General features: G+C 39.4%; 1 protein-coding gene across 3 annotated transcripts in view; it reads right to left on the reverse strand.

Annotated features, from left to right (window-relative positions):
- Positions 1-12089, reverse strand: part of REV3L (REV3 like, DNA directed polymerase zeta catalytic subunit) — a 152483-nt gene that overhangs the window by 96398 nt on the left and 43996 nt on the right. For all 3 annotated transcript variants that reach the window (XM_080938254.1, XM_080938255.1, XM_080938256.1), the window contains exon 2: positions 5896-6085. In XM_080938254.1, coding sequence (XP_080794380.1) covers positions 5896-6085 — 190 coding nt within the window. The remainder of the gene's footprint in view (positions 1-5895; positions 6086-12089) is intronic.

Here is a 12089-nt window from a genome sequence, read left to right on the forward strand (position 1 = left end):
AAACCTCTAGACACTGAAGAGGAGCTTTCTAATTGTGCTGGTTCAGTCATATTTCCGGTTTAGTTTGGATTGGCCTGCTTGAGGACCCTAGGAATCCACTAGACAAACCTAGTGATTCTCCTGTGGCCAAGAAGTAATGGAACAGCTATTCTTAGCACTAGAGAATAGCTGGGTAAACCCTCCCAGGAAGACCATCCTTTAGGTCCAATCAAGTCACTGGCAGTACCACCCATCTCTATGTCGTCTTTGACCAGGCATGTCACACCCAGATGGAACAAACCAGTGGTCCAACCCTATCTAGATGTAGAAGAACTGACTCATACCACAACCTACCTGGGTCCAAGCTCAGGAAACTACTTTCTGACTGGCAATTTAATCCCAAAACCACCACTGGCTATAGAAACTTACAGATACTGCTGGTGTTGTTTACAACTGAAAAAGCTTAATACACACACACACATATACCATGAGGAACACAGATCAGCATGGTACATTCAATCAAAGCAACAGTAAGTCTCTTACTACCAAAGTCACTCCACAAACCGGTACAGGGAACTAATTAACTGTCAGCTGCACAAAGGCTGGCATCAGGAAGCAGGAAGACTAGAACTGTAAGATGTGCTTCTGAGGAAGCACAGGAATTGTTAGTAACAACAGGAAGAAACAGGGATGAACTAGTTGGCAAATATGAGAGAATGAATTTTCTGAAGAGCTTAGTTCAATATTGAGCAAAAACAGATAAATAGGAAGATAATTCAAGACATAACTGAAATTCACTAAGGAAAGATCATTAAAAAAAGAACTCATAAAAAAAAAAAAAAAAAAAAAAAACCTTGAAGATAAATGAGTGAAGTCCAGTATCTAGCTGGAGAACCTCAATGACAGAACTGAACATGCAGCAGAATGTCTGGGCCTGAGGACTGTCTTCGGAAATAACCTGCCCAGATTACGCAGTTCCATTAAGCAGGTCAACATTTACTTCGTGAGATTGCAGAATGGAAAAGGCATTAAAAAAATCTAGTCAATAAAACCCGAGAGTGAGAATGCTATGACTGGCCAGGCGGCTGCTGAAGTTAAAGGCAAGAGGGTCAGGGTCTCACAGTAGACCTGGCTACATTATAGTAATAGTCACATCCAGAAAGCTCAAAGCACTTCTAAAACATTCCACTTAAAATGTATCTTACTGAAGAATATTATAGTCAAAATTCTTAAAACTCAAAGACAAAGGAAAAAGTTGAATTAAGAAAAGTATGACATCATTGGAATAACAGCAGAAGTCTCGGGAGGACTGGTGTCTCTTTACAGCAATAGGACATTGACTGCTGACTTGGAGGCAGGCTGACAGCCAGTCCCAGATACTACCCTCCCCCTACCTTAACCCCTCAAAGAGTGGGGTTACAGCATAATGTAGAGATGCACAGTGGGTGATTTTTTTAAGTGGGTGCTGGAGATCTGAACTCAAGTCCTCATGCTTGGGCAGCCACTGTTTCTACAACAGACTGGAATGCCAACATATGCAGCCTAACACACAGCAGGAAAAAAAAGAAAAACCCTATCTCAAAACACGGTAGACGGTGAAGTCGACAGCTGAAGTTGTCTGATCCCATGTATGTACCATAGCACACAAGTGCCCACAGACACCATGTGCATACTCACACAATAATAATGTTTTAAAAAGTCACTCATACTCTAGATCAGAGCTTTCTCTATCACTGTTACTAATTTCTGTTAGAATTTTTATTTTGCTAGTTCCCAACATGTGAAATGTGCACACATCCATCCTTGTCTCTCGCTTTAACCCTGCCTCAGCATTTACTACTCTCTCCCCGGCCACTCCAAACCACGTCAGGCTCTCCAGTCGGACTCCTCTCAGCCTGGAAAGCTCTGTTCCTGGCTTTTGCATAGCTTCCTTTCATTCTCACAGATACAGATCTCAGCTTAACTAACCTCCCTCAGAATTGTATTCTCTGATTGTCTCCATCTTTCTCCCTTTATTTTTAAGATATATTTTTATGTGTATATGAGTGTTCTACATATGTGCCTGGGGCCCAGTGAGGCCAGAAGAAAGTCTAAGACTGGATGTCCTGAAACTGAAGTTACACACATTAGCCACACATTGTGGTACTAGGAAACAAACCCGGTTCCTCTGCAAAAGCAACAAATGCTCTTACCTAGGCATCCCATCATCCCACTTCCATCATTTAATCACTTACCACTTCGTCCTATGTGTGCACACACATGCCTATAGAGGCCAGAGGTCATTAAGAGATGTGATAATATTGTTTCTATAAATTGCTACTGTTTCCATGAAGAAAAGGATAGAAGATGTATTGTGTTGAGACAGCTCTTCTTAGTGTCACCTTGACTACGGTGGACTTCACCTCGAACCCAAGCAGTTGGACATGCCTGTAAGGGACTTTTTGATTGGAACGTTTTAGGTAGGAGGCGCACCCTAAGTCTCTAGAAAGGACATGGAAGGAAGAAGCTTTCTGCCTGCTTGCCCTTGGTCTCACTGGCAAGTTCATGCACCCTGCGGCTCAGGTGCTCCTGGAGCCTACTTCTTCAGACTATCAGTATAGACTAAAGCTCAGCTGAGACAGTCTGCCTCTTGCGCTGAACGATGATTGGATTCTTGGACTCTGTTCGGAAATAACTGCTGTTGGACTAGGAGGACCGTAGCCTGTAAGCCACTCTTAACAAACACCCTTTACATAGAGATAAAGATTCATTCTATCCATTCTGTTTCCCTAGAAAACCTTGACTGATAGAGATGGAATCTCATCTTCTTAATGGTAAATCTCAACTTTTTCTGAATACTATGGTATTTTTCATATACATAAATGCAGCTCTTAGGAGATATGCCATCTTTACTCGAAAACGAGAAGACAACCTACATTATGTGGTCCATATTATCTTTGCTTTGTCTTGGTTTTGTTAACAAGCTTTGATGACTTTTTTTTCCCGTTAGTCTCTTAATTTCAGACACTAAATAAATATTTAACTATTAAATCAAAATTACTTGGAAATCTGTGATTCTGGTTTTATATATATTGCCCTAAAATACAGCTTAGAAATTCTATACATTGCCTTCTAATATTTTTAGCCAAAATTAAGTCTCTGAATAATTTTATCTTGCTAATTTGGAGAATAAGAAAGATCATGCAGGTGAGCACCATCCAAATGTCAGGATGAACAAAAAGGTGAAGAAAGGGGATTTTCTCTCCCCTCCCTAGAACTAGGATGCACCCATGCTCCTCCGACTGCCCACAGCTTCAACCTCTCTGGCTTCAGTGCATGTTGATTCTGCTTCTAGAATTTGTATCAAGTGTGCAAGGCCTGGAACTGAGAATTATATCATCAACCTGGTCCTGAGGCTTTTCAGACATGGACTGGTTACCAGCATCTAAGGGGTGTCAGTATACAGACTGATTACTGTAGCTTCTCGGCCTCTGTAACCGTGACACAAGCCCTAACAAATGTCATCTCAAGATCTGCATCTGTGCTCTTATCACAGCTACATCTGAATTCTATTCTTGTCCCTCTTTTGCCTAATATAGTGCTCAACACTGTGAAAAGGTACTGGTGTGTACTAAAATACACGTAAATGTGGTTATTTCTTCAACTGCATCTTTAGCTAATGAAGAACAAAAACTAGAGTTGTGTTAAATGCTGAAGTAAACAAAAGATGAGCTAATGTGTTGAATATATAGTCGTGATGATCATGACAATATCCTACTTAGATAGCAGTCATGCTTGTACAAGGAACTCGGTAGAAAACGGTCTGGTATAGACAGAACCGAAAGCAAAGATCAGTGCTTCTGGATGGAACACAGTAAACAAAGTTTAAATGTTATTCCATAAATACCAGAAAAGAATTTTATCCAATTACATTACAACAGTGTTTTTATAAATTAGTAAAAAACTAATCAGAAAATAGAAAAATAATAATTCAGTTGAAAAATACTATTCAAAGCAAAGTCTAGATTAAGATGTAAGAAAGTAGACAAATTTAAGGTCTGTACTTTGTGAATGTATACTTATAAACCTGAAACATCCAAGCATGGGCTCTAGATCTTTCCGCCAGTGTGTTCCACCAATAAAGACTCAAAATTCTGACACACACACACACACACACACCCTGTTGTCATTCTTGACACACCGCACAACTCTCCACTAACTGAACAGCAAGTCTTGACTTAACCCTCAGAATATATCCAGAAGCTGGTTTTGCACAACCTCCTTGCTAACTGTGGTCCAAGCCATCATGCTTTACCGCCTATTTTCTATTTAATATGCCCATGGCTATTTTCTTGCTTCTCTGCCCATGTCTTCTCACACCTTTGTTCACCTACACAGTTGCTAAGCAACCCTAGTACATTTAAGTCAGACTGGCTGTTCAATGTCATGCAACAGCTCAGAAGAAAATTCAGAGTTCATAGAATAGCTGCCTGTAAAGATTCTCACATTTGAGTATGCATCAGAATTGATAGAAAGGCTTGTTAAAATACAGATTGCTAGTCCCCAATCAACAGGGTTTCTTATTTAGTAGATCCAGGTTGGGACTCAAGTTATTAGGCCTGCTAGTTGAAGCTGTCTGAGAAAGGAATGCCACATAAGGAATGTATTAAGGAGAAGCCATGTGAAAAGAAGTAAGCAGGATGGCCATCAGGCTTAGATGCTGATCTGATCTAAGACGAAGGAGGAAGCAATGGAGGTAGGAGCTGGGAGTAACTTTTCACTGTAGTTCAATTCAAAGGAAACAGCAAGACTATTGCAGAATGGTCGATCTTCAAATAAGAGACTGCCTTAAAGGAGCCTATGGGGAGCCCTGGATTTCACCATGTTCAGGTACAATCAGGGTCCTTAAGAGATCCTAGAAACTCGAGGGAAACCTGTACCTTGACAATGAGTGGTCTACATGACTCTCTTCTCTACATACCTGCCAACTCTGTCATTCTGTCTCCTCCTCTGTCACTTCCACTGGTTCTTTTACATCATTGGGTAGTTAATGTCCCTAAGCCTGTCTAAAACTGTACAGGTTCTTATATTCTTCTTACATTCTTATTATTCTTCTTTCCTTCTATACCAATTACCATGTAACAAATAAATAAGCCTATCTCATGTAATATGTACTGGTTATTACCCTTTCTTGGTACTAGAATACAGCCTCTATGGAACTTTGTTTTGTTTAGCAATATACAAGTAAACAGATTAGAACTTGAATGTCCTCCAAAGCTCCAGGAGTTAAAGGCACTACTGAGGAAGTATCTTGAAAAGGTATAATATGTGTATGTGTGTGGTGGTGGGGGGGGGGGATTGGGTTGCCTTTAAGTCATTAGAAACATGTTCTCCAAAGGATTTATGGAACAGGTCTCTTGGTCTCTTTCTTTTCCTTTCCCATGTTTCCTGGCCTATGGCAAAGAATTTGTTCAGCTACGTGTTCCTGTAACGATGTACTCTTAACACAGGCCCAAAGCAACTGCACCAATGGAACATAATATAAATAGAATCTAATAAAATGCGACCCAAATCAATTGTTTTCTCTTTATAAATTCATTGCCTCAGATGGTTTGGTACAGTGACAGAGCAACAACATACCAAGGACCTACAACATATACATAAAAGTCCCACAAAGTAAGTATGAATTACCATGAATTGCTACAGTTCTAGAGAGCAGAAACATAAAAAGGGGTTAAAATACAAACAAGTGGTAGTCATTCATTTTTCATTCCAGTAAAAATTACTTTGTAAAGCTTCAAAAAGAAATTCATCATAGCTCCATTATTATGAATATAAAACAAATATGAACAAAATATATTTTATGAGTGTTTTCCTCTAATTAAAATAACAAAAGAAATACAGAGAAGCAAATGTAAAAGATGTGCTCATACTTACATTCCTGATACTAACGACACTTTGAACACATGCTGAGCAGTGGAAGATGGGTGGCCTAGCGCCACATTAAGTGCTCTGTCGATACTGAATGCCATCTGAGAGAGATAGCCTTCTGGCTGCTGTCCATAGCCATCGTATGGCACATAGAGGTAAGGAAAGATGCCATGTAGATGAAGACATGTCTTCTGACCTAAAATGTAACAGTATAAAGTTTAGTTTTAGACACCTGCAGCAATAGAACGTTCAGAATGCAAGTCATTTAAATGTCTAATGGCGCTATATCTTATGTAGAGTAGAAGAAAATTAGTTCATAGCAACTGTGTTAACCTTATTTTACAACAGAACATTTGTATGCATGTTGTAGTCATAAGCACCGTAGTATATTATTTAAGTCTGTAAAGTTTGACATACGTAAGGATACATATCTCCTTTACTATTACAGTCTGACTAGATGCATGTACCTCACTGAATCACGGTGTTAACAGAGCTTACATAGCTCACTCAACACCTACTAAAATCAATGAATACTTCTTTGCATTGTTTTCAACTGAGAAGTTTCCCTAAAATAGAGATAGCTCTAGAAGAAGAAAAAAGTAGCAAAAAGAAGTTCTTGAGTATGAAATTAGAATGTTGCTATTAGGAAGGGGGGGAACAAGGTATAGATCAGTTGAATGTAACAGAAATGGACTTTTGCACATTTAAAATTTCTATTTGATAAAATAAGGAGAAACAATGTGATGGGGGTGGGGAACTCAAAAGTATAAAACAAAACAAGAATGCACATTTTTCATATGCAAAAAAGGGACTGACTAACCAGCACAATCTCTGGACACAGCCATGGTACAGAAAAGAATGAAGGGCTGGAGAGATGGCTCAGCACTTACTGCTCTGGCAAGATCTGGGTTTAGTCCCCAGGAGCCATGCTCTTCTGGACTCTATAGGCTCTTGCACACATATGGTGCACATAAATCCATACAGGCTCTCAGGTATATGTACACGTAAAGAAAAACTAAGTCTTTTTTGAAAGGAAAGAAATACTAGTAAGACTCAATGGAGAATAAGAAAGAAAAAAAAAACCCAAAAAGGCCACAAAACCAAAATCCACAACAATAGAGATGAAAAGTAGAGGCGCCATTCCTTCCTTCCTGGTAGGGCTCCTATCCTCAGAGCACTGCCCTAATCCCCTGGGTACAAGCCATTTGTCTGATTCCAACAGGGGGCCTGCAGTGATGGAAGAACACGCCCATACTTATCAGGCTGCTCTTCCCTACCTTGCACTGTTTCTGTCATTTCTACCCATTACCTATGCATCCCTCGCTCTGGTCCATTCTTCAGGTAGATCACTACTTTATTGATCACCATTTCCCATGTCTGGCTTAGATTCATATAAAACATACAGAAAACAGTGTGGACATTTTATCATAAAAACACTGATCTCCCTGACATAGACCCCACCCTGGAGACAGGGTCTCTTTGTGTAGCTCCGAATGTCCTGGACTCACAGAAACCCAACCTGTCTCTGCCTGCTGAGTGCTGGGATTAAAGATATGTGCCACCGTGTCCACCCATTTTATTTTTAAGGTATTGTTACAAATAGAAATGGCATGTCTAAAAGTGATTATATCTAAGAAAACTGATCTAGAACTCCTAGGCCGCCATATTCTGATTATTGCTTTAGTCGGGAACCAAATTGGCTAACTAGGAGTGCATGTGTGTGAGGCCAGCCCTGTCTCACTGACCCACATATCTATGTGCTGTGGGCAGCACTACTCTAATCTCAACTACCAACCATCCTAGTTTTGAAAACTTAGAAACTATGTTGTCACTGCACTGGAAATTTAGTTTCTATTTAGACCAGCAGTTATGAAACTTAATTTCAGGGGTAAAGAATCATTTTAAATTAAAAGCAAATTGTGTAATAAATTGAGATCTAAATATAATTATTTGCTAAAATTATAGTTTAAAATTCTTCAAATAAAGAAAATTCTAGTATTAATGATAAGTGTCTTAAGAAAAGATATCATCTACAGATGGCCTGCTTACATGATTTCTAAATACCTTGTAAATGAAAGTGTTAAACACTACCCTGGTAGATGTAAGTCAACCGAATTAACAGCAAATACACTAAACTAGAGGTTGGAAAATTCTGAGAGACAGAAATGTTTCCTTGGAGATGGCAAATCATCAAGAGCAGTGATTAGAGAATGAACACTAACACCCATAGGCAAGTGTAATGACAGAAATTATTTCTTACGATCAAAGTATCTTAATGGAATTTTGGGTAAAATGCTCAAGAGAAACAATTACAAGTTTGATTCCCATTAATATGGTATCTTTAAAAACAATTCTATACTACACTTTTCACATTTTCTGCTTAGTAGGAGTCAGGAAAACTACTTTTCTATTCATAAGCTTTGGAATTACAAAAATCTGTGAATGTATGACTTAGGGAAAAGGTAGAAGCTATGTAGAAGGTACCAGGATGAACATTTTACATCTATTTCTTTCTAAAACTTAGAAACAACCTTGCCAACTATGAAATATTTCTCAACCCTCCTAATGCTGAGACCCTTTAGTACAGTTCCCTCATGTTGTGGGGACCCCAACCTTAAAATTATTTCATTGCCACTCATATCTGTAATTTTGCTACTGTTATGATTTGTAATGAAAATATCTAATATGCAGCTCTCAGAAGGATTGAGACTCACAGCTTCAGAGCTGCTGGTCTAAGGCATAAGGTGTTTTAGTAACTGAAGCTAGACTTGAGGACAGTTTGATAATCTGAAACCAATTATCTTTTTATTTAACATTAATTAAATGCTCAATTTCTAAAAAGTGAGTGTTGGCTTCCTTACTCTTTAACTCCTCAGTTCTTGATTTGTATTAAAATTGTGTTTCCTTAACTCATTTGATGACAAATTCTTTGGAACCCAAATGAATTATGTTTGAAGAACACAGTAATTTCAGGACTCATGTACAAAATACACGCCATGTGTTTACTAAGGACTTGCAACATGAAAGACTGCTCAATAAAATAGCATACTGATCAAGGGGAAACATGAAGTAAAAGCCTGAATGAATCTGAAGAAACCCATGTGCGTCTGGTAAGAACTCCCATTTATTTAATTTCCTGCTCTGAATACCTCACTCCATTCACAGCCTTACTGACTACATCTACACAAACCCACCATTCTCTGGTTGCTGGGCACGGTTTGGTGTCTCACACATACCATTTCCTCCACAAGAACAACTGCATATGAATTCCTGCCATAACACTAACAACCCTAATATGGAATGGGCATCACAGAAAGAAAATGAGGAGAAATAAAACAAGAAACTCAAAAGTGAGAAAGACTTGCACAAAATGAATGTGCACAGCACTGCTTTTCAGCAGCAGTCTTTACAATAAACTAACTCCACCGTGGCACTGCTTCGTGGCTTGACAAGGTAGGACCATGTTTATCGCCTTATGACAGTGCTACCCCATAGAAGTGCACAGGACGACACAGTGGCAACATCTTTGAGATAAGCTACTCTCCTTCAACCTTAGCAGTCGGGAGGGGCTCAGGACAACAGTCACTACAGAGTTGCAGCCTAGGAGTGTGGCTTTTTGCTCACTTTCCATCCTCCTAGCTTTGTCCCAGCTTTTATGAAAAAATAAGAAAAAATTGTTGAGATATTAGGTTTTCTTTTAACTTAAGAAATACTAAAATTCAACCACAGTCCAAGGCAGGCCTCATACTCTGAAGTAAGTAGTTAATACAAATCCAATTCATGTATTTTGTGGGTTTTGTTGTAATTATTTTGAGAGAAAGAACACAAGGGTGGGTTTGTATATAGGGAAGAGGGGTGATCCAAGTGGAGCCGGAGAAGGGGAAATTATATGACCAAAATATATTGTATGAAATTCTCGAACTCGTAAAAACATATTTTAAAAGCTAGGAGAAAACCTAGCTCAAAGCCTTTAAAAAAATAGCTGGCCAATCATGAACTGTGTTAGCAAGCTGTGCAAAGAGGTCTAGGAATGGAGACTACAACAATTGGCCAGGAAATTACCAAAGAAATAAGAACAACAAACAAATACAAACATGGAAGGTGTGGAAAACCTGACTTTAAAAAACTGCTGCCAGGGCTGGAGAGATGGCTCAGAGGTTAAGAGCACTCACTGACTGCTCTTCCAGAGGTCCTGAGTTTAATTCCCAGCAACCACATGGTGGCTCACAACCATCTGTAATGAGATCTGATGCCCTCTTCTGGTGTGTCTGAAGACAGTGACAGTGTACTCATATACATGAAACAAATCTAAAAAATAAAATGAAACAAAAAATGTTGCCAACTTGAAAATGTCTAGTTTTCCAAGAAAATTCTACAAATAAGACAGAACAACATGATCTTATAGAAGGGAGCAAAAGGCATTTCAGAAAAGCTATACTTGATGTATCTAGCAACAGAACTTACTGAACACTAGCTTCAAGGCCAGTTACTATAATATTCCGAAGAACTAAAGGAAGAAACAAATTAGACTTTTGACTCTAACTGTTCTGTCAGTTCAGAGATAAGAACATAAAGTTATAATTATAAAACCACACTGGCAGGCTTAAGGTAGAAAGGTGTACTTTGTATGATAGCAACAGCAAAAAGTTCCAGAATGGACCCATAGCTGACCAAAATTATACAATAAAACTACACAGGCACCAATCCAAATAATACCACTTTAAGATGAGGAAGTAGAATTGCTACAAAGAAAGTAATCTTTAAAACTGCAGAGCAAACAGTAAGGGACATAAAAGAGGACAGTTAAAACAGCAACAACAAAAACACAAACCACTAACATAAAAGTCATGGAGGTACACACACAAGAAGAAGCAAACTACCAAATGGGAGCTATAAACTACAGAATCACAACAGTAGCGTAAAGCACACTGTGTCTCAGTCCCTCCCACTCCACTCAGTGGCTGTGACAGCTACTCTTGACTGCCCACTTGATAGGGTCTAGAATCATCTAGGAAACAAACGTCTAGGTATGTCTTTGAAGGTGGACTTTAACTGAGTTGAGAAGTTCTGCCCTGAATGTGAGCAGCACCGTTCCACAGGCTGGAAAGCCCAGAAAACAACGGAGAGACACTGAGAACCACTCATCTCTCTTCCCTGCTGTCAACAGATGAGCACTCTCCACTCTGGCCATTACACCATCCTGTGAGCCAACATAAACCTTGGGAGGCCTTGGAAGAGGACTGTGCAACTGAACCGGTTAGAAAATGTTTTATTCTTTTTATATTCTTATAATTCCTTTCAAATGCTAACAATGAAAATACTTTAATGTCCTTGTATCTTCCTCTTTTATAAAGGAATTAGAACGGAGTGAATTAGGGTCTCTTTCTAGACTGAACAACTGTAACAGAAAAAGTATATTACAAATATTCTTTAATCATTATATCATAAAGTTGTTGAAATAATACCTAAAAACTCATTCAATGTGTCATACAAAAGAAATCAGTAATTACTTTGACTTTTAGCAACTATAGGTCCATGCGGGGCGTCTGAGTTAAACTTCAACAAATAATAGCTATTTGTATTTTGGCTGCTACAGGAGCCGTTTAGAAATAAATACCTTTCCTTAGTTGATAAAAATGAAAATACAGAACAAAGAGGACCTCTATAGTACTGAAGAGGAAGCTGACACCCTTTTTTTCTAGAATACTGATGTCCCATAATGGGATGGGGGACATTGGAGGCAGAGGTACTGGAGTGAAGAGGAAACGGAAGAAAAAGGAGCCAGGGGAGCAAGAGGGAACAGAGGGAAGCAGGGAAAGGGAGCCTAAGCCAAAGAGGAAGCGAGAACCTAAAGAGCCAAAAGAACTCCGAAGGGCCAAGGAGCCGAAGAGAGCCAAGGAGCCGGAGGAGACAAAGCAGAAAGGTGTTGTAAAGAAGCCTCAGAAGCCCTGGGAGGCCTCCGGTACCAAGGAGGGAAAGCGAAGAGGAGGTGCACCGACTATGGATCCAGGACAAAGTCCAAGAAGCCCAGCAAGGAGCAAGGACCAACCCCAGCGGAAAGTTTAGAGCTGGACCAGAGTCTTCCAAACCCATCTCTGCAGAGTCCTGAGGAGCCCAGTGAGTGTGCAAACAGCCAGAAAAGGCGCTCAGGACGGCAAGTAAAGAGCAGAAAATACAGAGGGTCTAGATTTCAAAGTGGT

Source organism: Micromys minutus, assembly GCF_963924665.1.
Source record: "Micromys minutus genome assembly, chromosome: 25".
In the NCBI taxonomy this organism is placed as follows: Eukaryota; Metazoa; Chordata; class Mammalia; order Rodentia; family Muridae; genus Micromys; species Micromys minutus.